The sequence below is a fragment of the Acomys minous genome, assembly GCF_964271855.1.
Source record: "Acomys minous genome assembly, chromosome: 19".
NCBI classification, from domain to species: domain Eukaryota; kingdom Metazoa; phylum Chordata; class Mammalia; order Rodentia; family Muridae; genus Acomys; species Acomys minous.
The window spans coordinates 30,074,967-30,096,249 of NC_140499.1; the positions used below are offsets into that span (position 1 = coordinate 30,074,967).

At 43.7% G+C, this 21,283-nt stretch overlaps 1 protein-coding gene across 2 annotated transcripts; it reads left to right on the plus strand.

Annotated features, from left to right (window-relative positions):
- Positions 1 to 182: 182 nt before the first annotated feature.
- On the plus strand, positions 183 to 21,134 carry ANKUB1 (ankyrin repeat and ubiquitin domain containing 1). 2 transcript variants are annotated; one of them, XM_084769741.1, is made up of 6 exons: positions 183 to 736; positions 1,673 to 1,816; positions 7,635 to 7,851; positions 11,839 to 11,953; positions 16,195 to 17,121; positions 20,200 to 21,134. In XM_084769741.1, exons 1-6 carry the CDS (start codon positions 647 to 649, stop codon positions 20,300 to 20,302), a joined length of 1,596 nt encoding a protein of 531 aa, XP_084625867.1. In that variant the 5' UTR covers positions 183 to 646; the 3' UTR covers positions 20,303 to 21,134. The 2 variants fall into 2 exon arrangements, with proteins under 2 accessions (XP_084625867.1, XP_084625868.1); XM_084769742.1 differs by having other exon boundaries at positions 635 to 736; positions 1,701 to 1,816.
- Positions 21,135 to 21,283: the final 149 nt, after the last annotated feature.

Here is a 21,283-nt window from a genome sequence, read left to right on the forward strand (position 1 = left end):
TCGTGTTGCTATGCAGCACATTTAACCATACAAGGATGGGAGGGGCAAGCCACATGCGTTTCCCTGGTGCGAATGGGTATTGTTCTGTGAACCCACGGCAGGACCGGACACACTGCCAGGGAACAAGTACACAAAGTTGTTATGGAAACAAGAATGTTTGCACGCAGATATTTACAGAGAATTTTCAGGACCGTCTCACTCAGCAAAATCAGCTCCATTTGCCTAGCTGTGTGCCAGCTTTCTTACAGGTTCTAAGATCAGCTGTCCTTGAGTCAATATATACTCAGGAGTCACAGGATGGCAACTGCATCACCAAAGTGTAACTTGTGTGTAGGATCTTTGCATTGCATGCCAGAAGCCTGCTCACACTCGTCTCCGCCATTGTCACAGGCACTGGTTTCTGTAATCTGAGAACCAGGTGGCTGTTGTAAATATCTTGTGCAAGAGACACATCCTCCAGCAGAGCTCCTGGACTGTCCCACACTGGGATACTGTGAATGTGTCAAGTCGCCATGGAGAACAGACAGTGACAGCTGCCTCTGGTCATCAATTCTGTCTTTAATTGGGAATTGGGAATTTTTCCAGCTAATTTTTAAAAACTGGCTTTTTGTTTTGTGCATCTTGTTTTTGAGAAGGTAACTGAACGATGAGGATCTTCATAGCTTTTGAGGGATCTTTTGAGGCATTTGATGTTTCACCACATGAGTCCGTGGAAGCCATCAAGCAGATGGTAAAGGTATGTGCTTTGTTAAGGTCATATGACGTGTGTCAGTTTAATTATGCCTTACAGTTTAAAATGTGCATAGGATAAATATACTATTAGGTACATTTTTAACACAAGGAACAAAGGCTTTGGAAAATATTATGTTTACATAGTAGATTGATTAAGAATATGGTATATATGGGAATCTTAGATAAGAAAACAAACTGAGGGGGGGGCAAGGGGCAGCTGTCAAGTTTCACTTTTCTTTAGTTAATTCATGGGTTATGCCTGGGCCAGATAGCTTACTGCAATTATTCATAAAAGGACAAGGAATATGGCACTAACTTTAGCATATGCAAAGAATGTGCCAGTTGTCTGACAGGTACAGTAGTCTATACAGATAATGACTTAAATATAATTAAAGAAGAAAAAACTCAATTTCACTTAGAGCTAACAAAAATAAATCTGTAGGGACTGGAGAGAATTCAGTGGTTAAGAGCAATAGCTATTTTTTTTCCAGAGGACCTGGGTTCAATTCCCACTACTCACATGCCAGCTGACTACCATCTTTAAGTCCAGTTCCAGAGGCTCCAATGCCCTCTTGTAGCATCACCAGGTTCCAAGCACCCTTGTGGTACATAGACATACATGCGATCAAAGCACTAACACACACACAAAAACATCATAATTTTAAAAAATGAATGTGTAGGGGTTTTCCAATTAAAACTTAAACATAAACTAATGGAGAACAATGGGGTTCAAAGTTAAGAACCCTACTCTTTCCTTTGTTCTAAAACCATTACAATTCCGTATGGGAAGGTATGGAAGGAAGGAGGAAGAGAGGAAAAGGGAAAGAGGGAGGGATGGAGAGACAGAGAGAAAGAAGGAAAAGAGGGAGGGGAACCACTGTATCTCTGTTCTGCTAATAAAGAGGCAGACTGTTTTCACAAGATGCCATTGCTCTTTAAGGATCATTTCCACATTCCCCTTTCTGAAGACAAGCAAGGCAGGTGTTATCTGGAGCTGCTGCATGCTGGAGCTGCCCTGAGGAACAGCTGGAGTCTGTCGGATGTCGGAATATCATTCTGCTCAACTCTCAAATGCTTTCTTAAGGTATGATCGTTAGGATAATGGTTGGCCAAGATGTCTCTCTCACTTGAAGGTAAGTTGTGGATAGTCAGCTAAGTAATTTCATAGCTTAATAAAAGCTTTTCATGGGCTGGTGTGGTTGATGCAAAGCTGTAATCCCAGTGCTTGTGAGGCAGAGGCAGGAGGATCATAAGTCTGATGGCAGCATAGGCTATATAGCAAGATCCTTTTTTAAAAAATAGGGATTTCCTTTCTTTACTTTTTTTTAAAAAATTCATTTCTTTATTATTATGTATACAGTGCTCTGCCTGCATGTACACTTGCAGGCCAGAAGAGGGTGTCAGATTCCATTACAGATGGTTGTGAGCCACCATGTGGCTGCTGGGAATTAAACTCAGGGCCTCTGGAATAGCAGTCAGTGCTCTTAACCTCTGAACCATCTCTCCAGCCCCTTTTATTTACTTTTTTAAAGTATATATATTTTTAATTTTTAAACTTATTTTTCTATGTGTATAAGTGCATGCCTGGTGTCTAAGGAGGCAAAAAAAAAAAAAGATGTTGGTGCTAGAGCTACAGGTGATGGTGAGGCACTTGATGTGGGTTCTGGGAATCAGACTCAGGTCCTCTGTAAGCAGTACATTCCACTAACCTCTGAGCTATCTTTCAAGCCCCTTAAAGATTTATTTTTAATTATATGTATGTGTGTACACATAATTGTGTATGCAAGAACCAAACCTAAGTCATCTATAGGAGTAGTACACACTCAACTATTGAACCATCTCTCCAGCCATTCTTGCCTTGTATTCTCCTCTACAGTATACACAAGGTCAAATGTGGGTTTCATGCTTAGAAAGAGCAGTAAGACACAGATACACCATTCCCCTTGTCCCCTGTTTGTTCTTTCGCTCCTTTTTCCTTCATCCCTTGCCATCTGCCCCATCGCATCATCTCAGGACTCACCATAGACCAGAAACTCTTAAAGGATGGCTCTGAAATATCTGTACAGAAAGGAGCAGATGAGGTCACCTCCCTGGTCATAAGGATTCAGGGGAGTCACATGATGAAGCGGAGATTCTCAGTAGTAATAAGAATGATGGGGAAGCATCTGTACTGGCCAGTTTTATGTCAACTTGGCACAAGCTACCGTTATCTGGAAAGAGGGAACTTCAATTGAGAAAACGTCCCTACCAGATTAGCCTATGAGGCATGCTTTTGATTGCTAATTGATGTAGGAGGACCCATTGCACAGGAGATGGTACCACACTTGGGCTGGTTCTGTAAGAACTGGGTTCTATAAGAAAGTAGGCTGAGAAAGCCAAGGGGAGCAAACCAGCAAGCAACATTCTTCCATTGTCTCTGCACCAGCTCCTGACCACACATCTTTACTTGTAAGTGTTAATTGCAACTTTAAATCATTAGTTTGGTTTGAGGCTGTGGGTTCTGCTAGACTATGGATACAGGATCCTCACTGGGACTCCTCTGGGATATCCTGTTGCCGTCCTATGTCATGGAGATCCTGCAGTTTTGGATCTTCCGGACTTGCCCCTTCATGCACACCAGAAGTTTATAGATGTTGGGTGTGATCTTGCCTGGATGGTAGCTGAATTAATCAGCCCTCCAGCGCTCCCGCACCCACACCACCAGGGCAAGCTCTCCAGCACTGCCCCAGCTAATTTACCCAAGTGCTACAACCAGCCAGGAGCAGGGTCAGCTCTCCCACTCTCTTGACTGCCTGGTGCAGGTGGTGAAGGGCAAGGGCAGAGGAGGACATCACTCCCATCCCCTGTTCCCATGACTGCTGAAGCCAGTGAGAAGTGAAGCCAGCTCTCCTGAGTGCCTCAGCCAACGAGGGACAGGGCCAGCTCTGCACAGCCCTTGGACATTGACTTGGCCCCAGGTAGCAACCCAGACCAGGGGCATCTGTATGGCCTTTGGGGGTAACATGGTCCATAGACATCAACACAAACCCCTGCTGCTGCAGGGCTGTAGACCCTCAGCAGCAACACAGGCCAGACTTGACCATGGCCTCAAGTGGTAGCACAGGCTGTTCCTCAGCACTCTCACCTCTCCCGTCCCACCTCTTCATAGTGTTCAAACCATTCTGCTTCTCCTTGTCTACCATATCTCCACCACATACTTGCACATCGCAGTGGTGCCCATAGCCAGCAGGCTGCACAGGGGTGGGTCTCTTCTGCCTGCCCATGCCCATCATGTGGTGGCAGGTGGGCCTCTCAAATCTAATCTTATATGTGTCCAACCTTGATTTGCATATGGTGTTGTTTATCTAATACCATCTGATATACTTGCATATAATTGAACTACCTGTTTTCATTCGGAATTAATTAAAACAGCCTATGTACACAATAAAAAAGACATAATTAGGGGCTGGAGAGATGGTTCAGTGGTTAAGAGCACTGTCTGCTCTTCCAAAGGACCCGGGTTCAATTCCCAGCACCCACATGGCAGCTCACAACTGTCTGTACCTCCAAGATCTGACACCCTCACACCAACGCACATAAATTAAATAAAAATATTTTTTTAAAAAGACATAATTATATCAAAATTCTTTGTGCAAATACATGTGATATCCTCCTTAAAGATGGGCTCTCTAGATTGACTGCATGTGACACATTCCATAAACATAGGTGATAGAGGATGGAGGAAGATCCAGTGTGATCTCAGCCACACAGACAGCACAGAAAGCACCAGGCTAATAAGCACATCTGCTCGTAGCCTTTTCGGTGGAAAACAGATTCTGCATCTCTCCCCTGAAGGGACAACCCTATGTATTTAACTTTCCTGGTTCTCCTCTGCTTATCTATAGGCACAAGGGCCTCTGTGTCTCCTAAAGGCATCTATATGCTCCTTTTTCCATACAATCCAGGGCAGACCTGTCTTCTGGTGCTATACATCATACAATTCAAACTACTAAAGGAACACAGAGTTTATAAAATAGCGGACAAGTGTTACAATAGCGCAATGGAAACTATTTTCTCCACATTGCAAATGAAATGGGATGTCATCTGTGTTCATTGATAAAAAGTTCTAGTGTGTAAAAAAAAAAAAAAAAGCAACAGACTTGAAGGTGTTTCCGGAGACTTATGAAACACAGATAGTATTTTTTTCCAGTCACTTCTCATTTTCATCTAAAGCTGCCAGCTATTTTGCAATCTTTCATTGTTAATACTTGCTCCAAAATTTTATATATATATATATACACATACACAGAGTAGAGACCTTTTATAATGATAAGATAATTAATATTCTGCCCTGTTTCAATTATATATAAATGTATATGTATACATATATATTTTTTTATTAAGATCAACTTAGTTAACTGTTAAGATCAACGTAAGCCTCTACAGTTTTGATTGCATGTTGTTATCTGTTTATTTGCATTTCATTTGCAATTTTTTGCATTTATTGATAAATATTTTTTGTTTTGATTTTCGAGGCAGGGTTTCTCTGTGTAACAGTTCTGGCTGTCCTGGACTCACTTTTGTAGACCAGACTGGCCTCGAATTCACAATGATCCACCTGCCTCCACCTCCCCAGTGCTGGGATTAAAGGCCTGCACCACCATGCCTGGCTTGATAAATATAAATTAGAGAGAGATAAAAAGAAATCAGGGACTCTAAAGAAATAAGAACCTGCTGCTGTATAAATTATAAATTTTCTTTCTCTGCCACTACTTTAAAAATTGTATATGTGTCTATACACACACACATACGCATACGTCACATATGTGCAGGTGTCCACATGTGGGGCTGGGGAGTCATGTGACCAAGGGAGCTGGCCTGGTGCAAGAATGAAGTTGGGAAGTGTTCAAACCCCAAAAGTCTTGTCTTGAGACCAGCAGGAGTAGGATTGTGCCCTCCTGACCCTGGGCCTGCATGTTCTGGTGAACGTAGCTTTACAGCCCCCATCTCTGCCATCCTTGAGGTGGTCATTTAATGTGGTGGCCAGCCAAGTTACATGTTAAATTTCCTCTCTCCTTATAAGGTTATGCCCAGCAAGCACCTGGAACTCTTCTTCTTGTAAATAAGGCATTCCCCTCCACCTTGGCCCTGGCCAATGATGTGCATTCACCTCAATAGCCCCACCTAATCCACAAAGATTTAAACAGCCTTTGTTCCTCCCAATTAAATGAGCTGTCTCACCGAAGCTGGCTCTTGAGCACTCACTTGCTGACCAAGATTCTGCATTACACCCACCTGCCTTGGCTAAGTTTTACTTCCTCCAGCCCAGCCCCCTGGGAAAAGAGCCTGGATACCCTGAGGGGAGAAGCAGAGGCCAGAAGATGGCATCAGAGCACCTGAACTGGATTTACAAGTAGTTGTGAGCTGCCTGATATGTTTGTATGTGTGCAGGGAACTGAACTTGAGTCTTCTGGAAAAGCAGTAAGTGCTTTTAACCACTAAACTGCCTTTCCAGTCCCTCTCTGCTGCCTTATAATTATACGGTTATAGTATTTCTGACTGACTATAAATATTTCAGGGATAAATTTGGCAGATACTTACTGGAGGGAGCCAAAGGGAAATGTGAACACTCTTACTGAGTGAAATTATTACAACCTATACTCAGAACACTTAGCCCACTGGCACAGACAGCATCTCAGCTTGTTGGGCTGGCTCTCAGTGTAAAGAAGAACCCCTGAATATGTTCAACTGGTTTTGGTAAATGAAATTGGGCCGTCAATCAAAACACCAGAGCCTCATATTTCATCAGAAACACTCTTCCTCCAAGAATTTTTGAGATGCATATATTGATATTATGACAGTGGTATCTGGGAAAAGGGGAATGGATTTAACATGCTGTAAGTTTCTAGCAGGAACAGGCTCCAGGAGAAATCAGAGAAGAATTTACCTTTTGTCTTTTGAGACAGTTATATAGAAAACTTTCTATGTGGACGAGGCTGGTCTTGAACTCCTGACCCCCCTGCCTTTATCTCCCAACCTCTCAAATCTCTACAGGTGAGATGTGGTAAGTGGCTGGGTTGGCTGAAGGGTGCACAAAGGACCTGAAAGCCAGTATTCCCTTCTGAGAAAGCTGCCTTGAGGGGCACATTCTGGGGCAGTACCATGCGTTTGCACATGCCCAACCAATAACGGGGCACTGGAAAGAATGTTACAGTCCTGCAGCTGCTGAAGGGGAAGTAAGGCCAGTCTCACTTCCGTAGACTGGAGGAAAGGTATTCATCTCCCCACTCCTTCCTGGCCTCGCTTAGCTAAGCTGCCACCGAGAGCGTGAACGTTCCCCCAAACGTTCTATCGTCACTTCAGATGTCTCAATTCTACTTGCTTTCCTAGTTGGACTCTAAAATAAAAGGAATAAAAGAAAAATTTTTTTAAAACCTATATTTTGTATTTCCATATTCAAACAGCAAAAAATAAATATAAGTGGTTAGTGTGTTTTATAAAATTAAAAATTAAAAAAAAAAGGCAAACCACATAGACAAGGAAGAACACACAACGGTAGGGAAATGGATCCTTATGCACTCACTTGGATCCTACCTCCAGAGTGAATGTCAGAAAAGGGACTTTTTTAAAAAATTGGCCAAAGGTTAAGAAACCACAGTCTCTCTGTGTTAAGCACAGCATAGTGGAGGAGTGGTCTCTGCAGTGTCCTCTCTATAAGCACGGGGTGCAAACTGGCAGTTACCACTGCGCTTCTGTATCTGCGTCTGTGGAATGCTGAGCCCCGTAGCCTTCATCCTTTCAATCACAGCAACTGGCTCTGTTTTTCCCCCTTCGCACAGATGTCACGGGAGATAGAGGTGCTCAGAGTCGGGTGTCCCTAAGACAGCCTTCAGACAGTGAGTGTCCCCTCTTCTCTCCTGCAGAAAGAAGACAAGCCTACTCTCTATGTGTTCAATGCTGTGACCCAGGAGAGGATGCCTATGATGGAGAACGCGTCGATCCTGGAGAAGAAGGTGTCTGACCTGAGAAAGCTGGTCACTCGAAGATGTGGCTTCCCCGTGAGCGTCTACTGTCTCCGGACGCCAAAGGGCCTGGAGATGTATGACTGCAACGCCCTCGGGGACTACCAGACTGATGCCGGTACTGCCCTTCACCGTTCATGTCAGCTGCCACCCAGAGCCGGAGCTCCTCTACACCAGATTTTGCAACTTTTCTGGAGAAAAATGGAAGCCTAGATTTTTTTATCTGCAGACTGTTAAGCTTCCTTATTTGCCCTAAATTAGCGAATATGTTGTGTGATTTAACTATCAGTAGTATAAATGGATGTATGGTGATACCTCTCCCAGGCCTCCTGGCCCCCTGGGCACTCAGTCACCTCCCTACAGGGAACCACGACTGCTATCACGGTTTAAAAACCACAAACTGAGGCGAAACAAATGGAGCGGTTGCAAAACTGAAAGCTCAGAAGGCACACCAGGGGTGTAAATTACCAATGTGTGCGCCTTCATCTGGTTTCGTATAATAGGAAATAAAAGCCTTGTAGCTTTACTTATACCTGTATTTAATCTAAAAGTTTTAATTGTGTGTGTGCAGATGTATATGTGCACATGTCCTTTCGAGGCCAGAAGAGGGAGTCAGATCCCCTAGAGCTGGGGTTATGAGTGGTTATGAGCCTCCTTAATACGAGTGCTGAGATCTGACCTCCAGGTCCTCTGCAAGAGCGGGCCTCATGTTCTTAACGGCCGAGCCATCTCTCTGGCTCATCTCTACTCATTCTTAAAGCAACGTTTTGCTAATGTCCTCAGGGTGGAAGTACGAAACTCAAGGAACAGCATCTTTGTCTTTTAAAGTATATTTCAAGCACATATGGGAGTTTAAGTTTTCTTCTCTCTTAACGCAGGTGGCAGCGTTATGATACAATGTTCTGACACTTGCTTTGTATAATCTCACTTTTGAATGTTGTCAGTTATATGAAAACAACTTTTTTTTAAAAAAAGGTTTATTTATTTATTATTATGTATACCGTGCTCTGGCTGAACATACACCTGCAGGCCAGAAGAGGGCGTCAGGTCACATTACAGATGGTTGTGAGCCACCATGTGGTTGCTGGGAATTGAACTCAGGACCTCTGGAGGAGCAGTCAGTGCCCTTAACCTCTGAGCCATCTCTCCAGCTCTAAAACAACTTTTTTTTTTATCAGCAGTGCTATGCAGGATGAGAATCTGCCTTAGCTGCCTGGAATTTACCCAACAGAAGTCTACCCAACAGCTTCTCTTTCAATACCATACTTTCAGGTCACTGCTTCTGTAGCCAAACATCAAGAAGGAAAAGTGCTTGCTCTGTCTAACCTGCACTGTCAGAGAGGGGAGCGAGTCCTTGGGGAAGAGCAGCCCGCCTCTGAGAGCAAGGCCGCTAGAACACCTGCTGCAGAGGATTCTGAGTTCTCCTAAGACACACGGGGCTCTGTAGGCATGCTTGAGTTAAATAATTTTGCTTTGTGTAACTGCTAAATCCACATGTATTGCTATTTCTCCTGGCTCTTATTTGCTGAGCAACCTATTTTCATGTTGTTTGGAACTAGGGAGCTAAGAACTTTGGTTTCAACGGTTGCCTCCACTTTTGATCAGAGAAAGTGAAGTTGTAGGCTTTGTCCCCAGAGTGATACTTCAGTTCTCAGTACTTGATGGAGGCTCGCACGGCCTGGAACATAGAGCTCGCACTGTCATTAGTGCCCAGGCAACTGGTAATCTATTTCTTTAAGTAAAAATCAAATGATAAATCAAAACTAGGATAATTTCTGGATGGCATTCTTCCACTTGCTTCTTGGAATATGGCATCTTAAAGCTGGAAAGAATTTAGAAATTACTTGGTCCAAACCGACATTTCCCAGATTAAAAAAAAACAAAACAAGTTTCTTAATGTTTTACTCTAGATATGTTGAGGAATCCAGAGCCCAGGACCATTTAGGAAGATCTCCTGGCGAGTTGGAGAACACAGAACATTGGAAGGGAGGCTCAAGAGAAGGATGGGGTGGCGGTGGTGAGACTTCCGCATGCTTCTCGCCATTCCTAAGGCAGACCCAGCATTCCCTGGGTGGCCAGCCCACTTGCTTTAACTAGAGGAATCCCGGCCAGCGTTCTCATTGGAGACCCTTTCCATTCAATGAGCCATCCTTGAGGCTATCTAAAAGGAACCTCTGAATCACTCTCCCAAAGCAGTGGAAAATCAAATGTGGGATGTGTCATGAAGTCCAGGTTGGAAAACTGAAGACCTAAGTTTCTCAGTGAGTAAGCTATCATACATACTAGCTCATGCAGAAATGCGCAAAGCTGCCTCTGCACACTGAGCATTTACAGCAAAGTGGGAAAAGATGAGCCATGGGCAAGTCCTCGGTTATAATCCAACAAACCAAGTTGGTGTAAGTTAATGGGATCACAAGGAGTCCCTGAGGAGAATGTGGGCTGAAACTCACAAGATGCAGAACTATGGATGGTCAGAGAGGACAAATGAAAGCATCCTGGGCTTCCAGACCAGTAGAAAAAGTCTCACTATAGGATTGTGAACATATAGTAATCCTAAAGGGAGGGTGAAAATCAGAGACTAAACTGAAAGGATTTCCCCAACAACACAGGGAAGCACAGTTCAATAAGCCAACCATGGTGGCACATGCCTAGAATGCTAGCACTTAGGAGGCATGGACAAGCAGATCACCATGAATATAAAGTCACCACGGTCTATATGGCAAGTTGCAAGCTGGCTACCTAGGGAGACATTGACTGCCCCCATCTCCAAAAGAAAATATTAAGATGGAGAGTTGAGGAGATGGCTCTGTTGACAATGTGCTTGCCACACAAACAGAAGGACCCAGGTTTGGTCCCCACTGCCCACATAAACTCCAGGTGCAATGACACATGCCTATAGACCATGCTCTAGGGGACACACACAAGGGCCTTCATGGAGCCTTCTGGCTAACTTGTCTGGTTAAATTGCTGGGGTTTTGATCAAATAAGAGATCTTGTCTGAAAAAAAAATAAAGTAAGGGCCGGAGAGATGGCTCAGCAGATAAGAGCACTGTCTGCTCTTCCAGAGGTCCTGAGTTCAATTCCCAGCAATCACATGGTGACTCATAACCATTTATATTGAAATCTGATGCCCTCCTCTGATGTGGAGGTGCACATGCAGATAGAGCACTCATATGCAAAAAAATTAATAAAAATATTTTTAAAAAAGAAAAAGAAAAAAGTAAAAAGTGGATTTAAAAAGACACTCAACCATGATTTCTAGCTTCTAAACACATGTACCTGCACACAGATACTATTAAGTGAATCTTGGCTTGAGATTAAGGACAGAATGTTCAATGATTCTGAAATGGCACTAAGCATCCTTCAGCATTTGTGGTACGTAGACAGCTATGTGAGGCAACACTCCCAGCAGTGACAATCGTAAAGTTAAAACACGAGTTAACTCTGAAAACTATTGAAAATGATCTACATATGTATCAAATACTCAACCAAATTTAATACTTTTTAAAAATATTTATCTGTCAGGCCTTTAATCCCAGCACTTGGGAGGCAGAGGCAGGCAGATCTCTGAGTTCCAGGGCATCCAGGGAAGAAACCCTATCTCAAACAAAACCTGTGTGTGTGTGTGTTTTTCTGGATGTGTATGTGCCCACAGGTGCCAGAAGAAAGTATCAGATCCCTTGGAGCTTGAGGTACAGGTCCCTGTGAGCCACCATGTGGGTGGTGACTTGACATACCTATTCACCCAAAACTGCATAAAATTTGTTGGGCAAAGAGTATAAGAAGACCCGTTTTGGATGTGGGCACAACAAAATAAGAAGAATGAAAACTGCTCATAAGTGTGGGATTTTCTTTTTCATGAAAATCCCTGTCATTTAGGCATTATATGCACACACTGAGCAGAAGGAAAAGCAGAAGTTCGTGATGTTAAAGGGCTTTTCCCAGCCAACAAAGGCTTAAAAGAAAATCCCTTCCCTGCGCCCGGTTCCAAGGTTTCGTCCTCCTATGCATCTCACTACGTGTGGAGAAAGCTATCATTAAAACTTAAGGTACTGCTGAGCCACAGCGACAGACTGGACCATAAACTGCCTCTCTTGATCCACAGGCACAACGCTTCGTTTGGATGTCTGGGATGGATGGAAAGAATTTCTCATGGGATGTCTTCTTGGGCAAAAACCTAAAGTCCAACGCTACTTATCAAAGGAAGGACCAGTACTCAAGTACGGGCGCTAACACAGATGTTAGACAGATTTAAGTCACTTTACTCTAAGCCTCCTGAGTTCTCTCTGTAGCCATGGCCTGCTGCAAACCAACTTCGCCTTACACAATCCAATAAGATATTTTTATTATTATTACTATTATTGAACTATTTGATGAATCAGGATAGCAGGAGTGTCACCAGGATTGGTATGCGTCCTGAGTTGCAATCCAGGCAGATTTTCCTCTGGAACACTAACTAAATCTATGATGTTTAATTTGCACATCATACTTTGTTTGTTTGTTTGTTTTTCAAGACAGAGTTTTCTCTGTGTATCCTTGGCCATCCTGGAAATTGTCTGTAGAGCAGGCTGGCCTTAAACTCCACCTGCCTCTGCCTCCAGGGTGATGGGATTCAATATTCTTATCTTCAGAATACATATCTTGCCACTCACATTTAATTATCCTATTAAGCAGTAAGATTTTTTTTAAAATCTGCCAGGTGATAAGCTGAAAACGGTGACCACTTCTTCCTACAGCCAAATTTATTAGCTAAATGTAATTGTTAAAATAATTTAACTCCAAATACAATTGTTGAATTTGCATTGAGTTATAACTGTGATTGGTTTTTCTTTGAAATGCCAGGGTTTAACGACAGGCATTGTTACAAAACTGTAAGCTGTTATTCAGTTTTAAACATTTGGTTGTATCAGAGCTTAGAAATGACAGTGAGTCAGGCTTCTCTGTAGAGGCCTTACAACCTCCCCCTTGGTGGGGAGGCCTGGTGGCACTCAAAGAAAGAATAGGCAGGCTACCAAGCTGAGACTTGGTAGCCTGTGACCATAATGTGGGGGAGGAGATCCCTCTTGATCATGGACCTAGGGGAGGGTAATAGGGTGGGGAAGGGAGGGAGGGAGGGAGGAGTGGATACAAATGATGGGAGAACAATGTAGTTGTAATCAGAATAAATTAATTAATTAAAATACAAAAAAATAAAAGCAAATACAAACCAAAAAAGAATAGCTATTATCAAATATGAAAAGAAATAAAATGTTGGTGAAGATGTGGATAAAAGAAATTATTTAAATGCTGCTAGTAAGCATGTAAATTATCACAGCCAATCTGGACATTTTGTGAGATACTAAAAATATTTTAATAAATCCACTATTAGGGAAAAAAAAAAAAAAAGAACTGACATGGCCACCTGTCATTATCTCCACCCAGCCCCTGCACATACAGTGACCATCAGAACATCCCAGACAGGATTCCAAGCTGCACTCTGTCTGTGTCGCTCTGCCATGAATCTCACTCTGCGTGAATGAATGTGTTTGCTGAGAACCAGATAAACAGCTCCCTCTCACTGGAGCCATCGTTCACTCTTTTGCCATACATGCAGGGCAATGTGTGCCTGGGGCTGTGGAACGTGTTAGCTTGGAGAAGCTGGTGGGCATTTTACTGTGCTACTACAACCAGCTGCTACCCAAAGGGCCTGGGTTTAATACGTTGTTAGTGGTAGGGTGTTTTAGAACAGTGCCCTCTTGTGGGTGATTTAACCACGATTTGCCAAAGTGCAGACACCACCAGGTGCTCCAAGGGCTCCGTAGAAAGACTACTCAGCTATTAAAAACAAGGAATTTCCAAAATTTGTGGACAAATGGATTGAACTAGAAATTGTCATAATGAGTGAGTTCACACAGAAGCAAAAAGAGCTAAATGGTATATACTCACTTATATCGAGACACTAGTCCAAGGTGTACGTCCCCATGAAAAACTGTACCTACCAGAATAGTGGGTAAGAGGGGAGGACATCCTATTGAAACTTTAGGTGTGAGAAGCCTGGGAGAAAGAGGAAATGGAAGGATCCAGTGGGTCCTGGAAAACTACAGGAGAGTCTGGGCCCTGGGGTCCTCCGCAAACTGTGGCAACAGCCAAGGAAAAAATAGGCAGTAAAAACCTTGAACCCCTACCCGGACTAGCCGATGGACATTCTCCACTGTTGAGTGGAGAAGGAGATCTAACTCTCACACAAACTCTGGTGCCCCATATTTGATCATGTCCCTTGGATGGAGATGCCTGGTGGCACTCAGAGGAAAGATAATAGGTCACCAAGGAGAGACTTGATACCATATGAGCATATTCAGGGGGAGGAGGTCCCCCTCAGACACAGACTTAGGGGAGGGGAGGGGAGTAGGGGGGAAGTGGGAGGAAGGGAGGGATGGGAGGATACATGGGATGGGCTAACAACTGAGATGTAATATGTATAAATTAATAAAAATGTATTAAAAAATAAATAAAAATAAAAACTCATCACTCAGAAAAAAAATAATAATATATTAACAAAAAAAAAAAAAAGAAAGACTAAAGGCAGAGTTCTTACAGTTTCCATCAGTTTCTGTTTAGCAATAGTTGTAGTCCTGTTTCATATTCTAAATCTGAACAAATAGTGTTATCTTCACTTGGTGGTATAGAGCATGCAGCCCAAGCTCAAACGCTGGACTATGTGTATTGCCTTCATATGTACAATACTTTCATGCAGTGGTTACTCTTCATTTTGTTTTACAGGTAAGGAAACAGAGATTTCAAAGATGTACATGGTCAGACTGAGATGCTCCTTTTAGTCATCTCCACCTAATCAGCACCTTTTAAAAAATACATTTTATTAATTTATTCATATTACATCTCAATGGTTATCCCATCCCTTGTATCCTCCCATTCCTCCCTCCCTCCCATTTCCCCCTTACTCCCCTCCCCTATGACTGTGACTGAGGGGGACCTCCTCCCCCTGTATATGCTCATAGGGTATCAAGTCTTTTCTTGGTAGCCTGCTATCCTTCCTCTGAGTGCCACCAGGACTCCCCATCCAGGGGACGTGGTCAAATATGGGGGACCAGAGTTCATGTGAAAGTCAGACCCCCTCTCCACTCAACTGGGGAGAATGTCCTGTCCATCTGGGTAGGGGTTATAAGTTTCCTGCACGTATTGGGCACTTACTATGTACTGTAAAGATCTAAGAAATTCAGCAGTTAAAAAAAAAAGATGGTTGCTGTATTGGGTAAGCCTAAGGTACAGAAAAGGGGGAAATGCAAATGACCAATTCCTGGAGAAGCAGAACTGCAAAATATCTGGGGCTCTGAACTCCGAGGCCTTATTATCACAGTTTGAAGCTCTGTGCCCTCACTGTTAGCCAGGCACACCTGGGCATCTATCTCATAGAAGTTTCTAGGGGTTAAACGAGTCAATAATTGTATATTTGGCACGCAGCAATAGGATATAGAGCCAAGCTGTGTTGCTATTGCTATTCAATATGAAGGAACTGTGACTGGGCACAGTGCAGGTCGCACGACAGTGCACACCATGCAAGCAGTGTGAAGAGAACCCAGGAGAGGTAAATATGAGTTGAGAACTAAAGAATTGGCACTCAGGTGAGTGGTAAGGGGAAAGAAAACAAAAACAGTTGGTGCATTGAAGTAGATATTCCTGAACAATATGCAAAGGCCCCGAGACAAGACAGTAACTTTGAGGACCGAGGACTGAGGCCGTTAGGCAGAGGTAGCTGAGGTCTCTTCACGAAGGCCTCTGCATAGGGAAATAGGAAGGAAATTTGACTTGCCTTTCAAGGTTTGAGAAGAAACTGGGCGTAGTGGGGGTAGGAAGGGCCAAGATTGATCCACTTTAAAAAATATAGCTCATGCTGGGTGCAATAGCTCAAGCCTACAATGCCATCACTCAACAAGGTAGAGCAGGGTCAAGGGTTCAAGGCCAGACTTAGCTATATAGTAAGTTCAAAACTAGTGTGTTGTGGATGTGTGTGTATGTGTGTGTGTTGGATGTGTGTGTGTGCTTGTGTGGTGGATTTGTGTGTGTGGTAGATGTGTGTGTGTATGTTTGTGTGGTGTGTGTGTGTGTGTGTGTGTGTGTGTGTGTGTGTGTGTGTGTGTGTAAGCTCATCCATGGAGGCCAGAGGAGGATGGCAAGTGTCCTGCTTTAGCGCTCTGCACCTTACTTTCTTCAGACAAGGTCTCTCTGTAACTCTGGCCAGCCCAGTGGCCAGCAAGTCCTAGCACTTGTGTCTCTCCTCACAGGGCTGGGCTACAGGCTCACCTGCAGTACTTTTACCTTCTGCACCAACAGCCAATCCCGCTAACCCACGTTCACCGTTACAGTAAGGACTGAGCATTGTAAAGGAATATGTTTATATTATAACTACTTCTGTCGGTTTGCTGACTTACTAACCCTTCCTGCCAACCTTTTTCCACTCATTCAGGTACCAGCGGAGGGTAGCCCTGTACATCGCTGCTTTTCATGGGCACACTGAGCTCACTGAATGGGCTCTAGAGCAGGGTGTGCAGCCCCACGAAGCGGTTGGCGTTCATCCTTATCGAGCATGGTGCCACGAAGCCCTTCACACAGACGTCTCCAACTGCCCTGTCCATGCAGCTGCAGAGGCAGGCCAGCTGTTAACTCTGAAGGCCTTTGTCAACTGCACTGTCCTGTGCCTGGAATGTAAGAACGCAGCAGGACAAACGCCTCTGGCCATTGCAGCGAAACACCAGCATAAAGACTGTGTGTTATATTTACTGAGTAAAATGTGGTCCACGGTTTCTTTTCTAAAACTTTCAGTTCCGATGAGGATTTATATAAAAATAAAGCAGTGGCTCCTCAGAGCTCAGAGCCGTAGGTTCCATAAAGGCCAGCTTGGCAGAGCAAGCATCCCTGGGGCCAGAGTTGGAGACACTGTGATGGTGGATGGTTTCAGTCAGCCAAAAATGACCTCCAAGAGCTGGTACAAGGCTGGAGACAAGAGCCAGCCAAGCTCCCAGAGCAAACTACCACCTTGCAAACTGCAGCCAAGCGGGAAACTTTTACCAGTGTCACAACGGGGCAGCAGAGGACAAGCCCTCACATTCCCATCCCTGGTAGACGCAAACAAGGTCTCAGAACTTCAAAATCACCATCGAGAAAACCAGGGGGAAAACTTGGCCCCAGCTGGCATGAAAGAAAAGCACGTGAAAAACACCTACCTCCCCCAGGTCCCCCTCCCTGCAGTTTCGAGAGTGGATTATTCACACCCACTGTTCTACTGCAAGCCGCCCAGGGCTGACAGCTTGCTAAGGTCCGCCTTCACATCCTTCTCAGAGCACAGTGGGAGGACCCCAAGAGAGAATGCCATCTACTGCCTCGCTGTGGCAAGGTAATGCTTTCTCCTTTAATACACAAAGGGAAGCTGTTAATAGGGCAGGCCTAGGACAGAGAAATGTCCGAGAGGCCCTACTATGGTACTATGGTACTATGTTTTACTATGGTAAAACAATGCAAATTGTTTTAAATTTTCAATACCTAATTAGCATCAAAGACTTGGTCTCACTGAGCCTAGGGACATTTGCCTCTACTCCCAGGCCTTGGGAGTCAGGGACAGGGTTATGTGGAGCCTGGGATTCATAGTAAGACCCTGCCTCAGAAAACAAGATAGCAATCAATGGATCTTATCTCAGCCTTAGATCTTAGATCTAAAGACTGCTGTTAGCCAGTCCATGGGTCACCCTTTGCTCCTCAAGTTCTCAGGAAGGAACACAGGACAAAGAAACTTGAAATATGGGAGGGTGTCGTCAAAACTGCCCCCAAAGACTGAACAGCCATGAAAGTAGAAGGAGGAGAAAAAGAACCAATTAATAAATTGAACCATAAAGACTTAAGGAGGATCACCAGGCAAGATGTACAGGAGAGAGGGCTGGCATTGGTGTTTAAGGTGACGGAGGAGACACGAGTGCAGCAAGTGGGCTTTCAGGAGCATTCGCTACCATAACTGAAAACAAAACTTGCCTGTTAAGTCGTGTATGTTCTGCTTTACATGCGAGGCATATCTGGGTACCTAGGTTAAGGAATCATAGATGTTTGATTGGCCTCTTCCTTTGCTTGGTATCAGGAGAAAGAAAGTTACAACAAGGCTACTTTGCTTAGCTTTCCTCTCTGTACTGGTTTGCTTTGGTTTGATTTTCCCTCCTAACTCGTTGCCACCTAGTGGTAAGAGTAATTTAGGCCTTAAAATTCAAAATTCAAAATCCAGCTTTACACGTCAATTTTTTAAAAACTAAAAATATTTTTTAAAATTCTGTGCTATAGGGTTTTTAAAAACTAAGAATTTTTTAAAAATCCAACATACCTCAGTATAGTGGCTTATGTCTATGATCCAAGCCTGTTTTTAACAGAATCCGATTAAAGGGCTATTACACTGTCTATATTTCATCTGCATTTACTAAACTATGTTCTAGTGTAGAGTCACTAGTTCAGTGGAAAGACATTATGTTGATCAATCCAACTGACATCAAGGTAGATTCTGTTTCTTCTTGTGTAAAATATATTTTGAAAAAAAAATAGCAGAAAATCCCTCCAGAGACAGCATTACTCAAGATTTACCCTGTTCTTTACTTTCTTTGTCTGGCTGTTCAGCATATCACCTATGAAACTAATTTGTATTTTGTGGGTACCGATTTCTCTTATTGCTACTGATTTCAATTCTATTGTAATATTGCATGTCCTAATGCACGTATCTATTTTGAGGGGAGAAATTTGGGTTTTCTATAACTTAGAATTAAAGTTTTGAATTAAAGTACATGATTTTTTTCATGATAATTTTTAATTCTTATCTCAGATATTATATCCTGACCACAGTTTTTCTTCCTGACCCTCCCCAAAACCTGTCCCCTGAGCCCCTACACCCACTCACCTCCTATCTCAGCCAGATCCATCCCTCTCCCCACCTCAGAGAAGAACAGGTACAGCAACCAAACACAACATAACAATAAGCCAGCTCCAGTAAGCCAGGCACATACCATCACATCAAGGCTAGGCAAGGTAACTAAGTAGGAGGAAAAGGGTCCCACAAATAGGCAAAAGAGTCAGGGGCAGCCCCTGTTCCCACTGCTAAGAATCCCACAGGGAAAAAAAAAAGAATCCCACAGGAACACCAAGCTGCTCAGCCATAACGTATATGCAGAGGTCCTAGGTCAGGCCCCTACAGGCTCCCTGACCTCCGTGACTCCCTCAGTCCTCAGGTTGATTATTTCATCCTGTCTCCTCCTCTTGGCTGTACAGGCAAAATACTCACAAACATTTTTTTTTTAAGTCATGGCAATGGTGGTGCACACCTTTAATCCCAGCACTAGGGAAGGCAGAGGCAGGCTACTCTCTGTGAGTTCGAGTCCAGCCTGGTCTACAAAGTGAGTCCAGGACAGCCAAGGCTATACAGAGAAACCCTGTCTGGAAAAACAAACAAACAAACAAACAAACAAACAAATGACCTCTATGGATAGAATATTGGATGATATTAACATTAATAGCGTGTAAAATCCTTTTTCTTAATTTCTTGTTTTTACTCTATGTGTATAGGTGTTTTGCCTGCCTGTACAGCTGTGTGCAATACACATGCAGTTTCTGTGGAGGCCAGTAGAGGGCATCTGATCCTCTGGAATCGGAGTTATAGATGGCTGTGAGCTGCCTTGTGGGGCTGGGAACTGAGTAAGGGTCTTCTGCAAGAGTAGCCAGTGCTTTTAACCACTGAGCTATCTCTCCAGTCTTTTTATTTTTATTTTTTGGTTTGTTTGGTTTCTTTTTTGAGACAGGGTCTCTCTGTGTAGCCTTGGCTGTCCTGTACTTGCTTTTGTAGACCAGGCTGTCCTGAACTCATAGCAAGCCGACTGCCTCTGCCTCCCCAAGTGCTGGGATTAAAGGCGTGTGCCACCATGCCCGGCTCATGTAAGAACCTTCCTTAATGAATCATGTTTAACTGTACAAAGTTAAAAGTAGGAACAGTTGTATTTCTTAGTAGAGACACGGAGCAAGTGTAGTAAAGAATTATTTCCCTAACATTTCAGTTAAAGACTGTGAAAACAAACTTGTTTTTTCGATTTAAAAATCCCACTGAGGTCAGGAAGGAAACATAGTGATGGATGGTGTGCTGCTTAGAGGTGCCTAGGAAGGGAAGATAGAAGATGTTACAACCCAGAAGATTCTGCATGACTTGTGTGGTTTTCAGTTTCTAGTGGTCAGATCTAACCCTCTAGCACTAACTTGGAAGACTATCCTCCTGCCCCATTGTAAGGGATTAGCTTTAGAAGGACTGCTGTTTCATTTCCCCTCTGACCTATGTGACAAGTAAACTAAGCAGGAATGAAATCACCCCCCCCCCAAGATTTCCATTCAGCAATGTATAGGGAAGAGACTGAGCTTCCTTTGTGTTTTTTGTTTGTGCTGTCTTCTTTTGTTTTTGTAGCGCCTTTAAGGAGAAGCCATGGCTTCGGCAGCTAGAAATAGCAAGAGTCCTAGCCAAAAGGAGCATTTCTAATTTGACTGTCCAAGGAGGTTCATCAAAATGAGAAACCCTTCAAGAAACTATGCTTTGAAGAATCCCAGTAGCCCTGGTTTGAACAGACATGGTCCAACGGAATCTCCAAGTCCAATGTCAACATAGCTAACAACAGTTTTAATGCTACGCCACTTCAACCAGATGTTGAATGTTTAACGGCAAGCTGTCTTGGACACCTTATTACCCTATGTCCTCTAGAGGGGCAGACCCATAGGAAGAATGTGTTTTAAAGGGCTCATGGGATTGGCGTACATGAGGTTTGGAGAGTCCAACAACAGCGGCTTTCACACTGGAGAACCTGGTACCTGCTCAACACAGGAGGCTGGATTGTCCCACAATTCCAACCTGGTGCCAAATACATGAAGGATTCCAGGTCTTTCCTCCACATCAGTAGCCAGAAGAAGATAGATGTAAAGGAATGCTGCAGCAGCAACAACAATGGAGAAATTGAGGCACAAAGGCAAGCAGACGAGAAGCAAAGCTTTTCCCTGGGACACCCTGACATATGGCTGTTGTAGTGGTTTGAAAAAGGATGCCCCCACCACCACCACCCACCATAGGCTCATATATTTGAGAACTTAGGGTTTTGGTGTTTGTTTGGTTTTCGGTTTTGACGAAGTGTGTCACTGGAGATGGGCTTTGAGATTTCAAAAGTCCATGCCAGGCCCAATCTCTCTCTGTCTCTCTGTCTCCCTGTCTCTCTCTCTCTTTCCCTCCATTCCTCCCTCCCTCCCTGCTCTCTCTGCCTACGGGTCAGAATGTAGCTTTCCACTATTGCCCCAAGACCTGCCACACTCCCCACTATGATGACAATGGACTAAACCTCTGAAACTGTAAACCAGCTCCCAACTAAATGCTTTCTTTCATAAGAGCTGCCTTGGTTGTGGTCTCTGTTCACATCAATAAAACTACAACTTACAACTAAGAGACTTGCCTATGAGATCTGGTGCCCTCTTCTGGCATGCAGTTGTACATGCAGGAAAATCATTGT

Bases quoted from the DNA above. Each gene is read 5' to 3' on its own strand.
- ANKUB1 (XM_084769741.1), top strand. From the start codon at position 647: ATGAGGATCTTCATAGCTTTTGAGGGATCTTTTGAGGCATTTGATGTT. The intron at 737-1,672 runs GTATGTGCTTTG...TTGCTCTTTAAG, and splicing joins CCATCAAGCAGATGGTAAAG to GATCATTTCCACATTCCCCT. The intron at 11,954-16,194 runs GTACGGGCGCTA...CCACTCATTCAG, and splicing joins AAGGAAGGACCAGTACTCAA to GTACCAGCGGAGGGTAGCCC.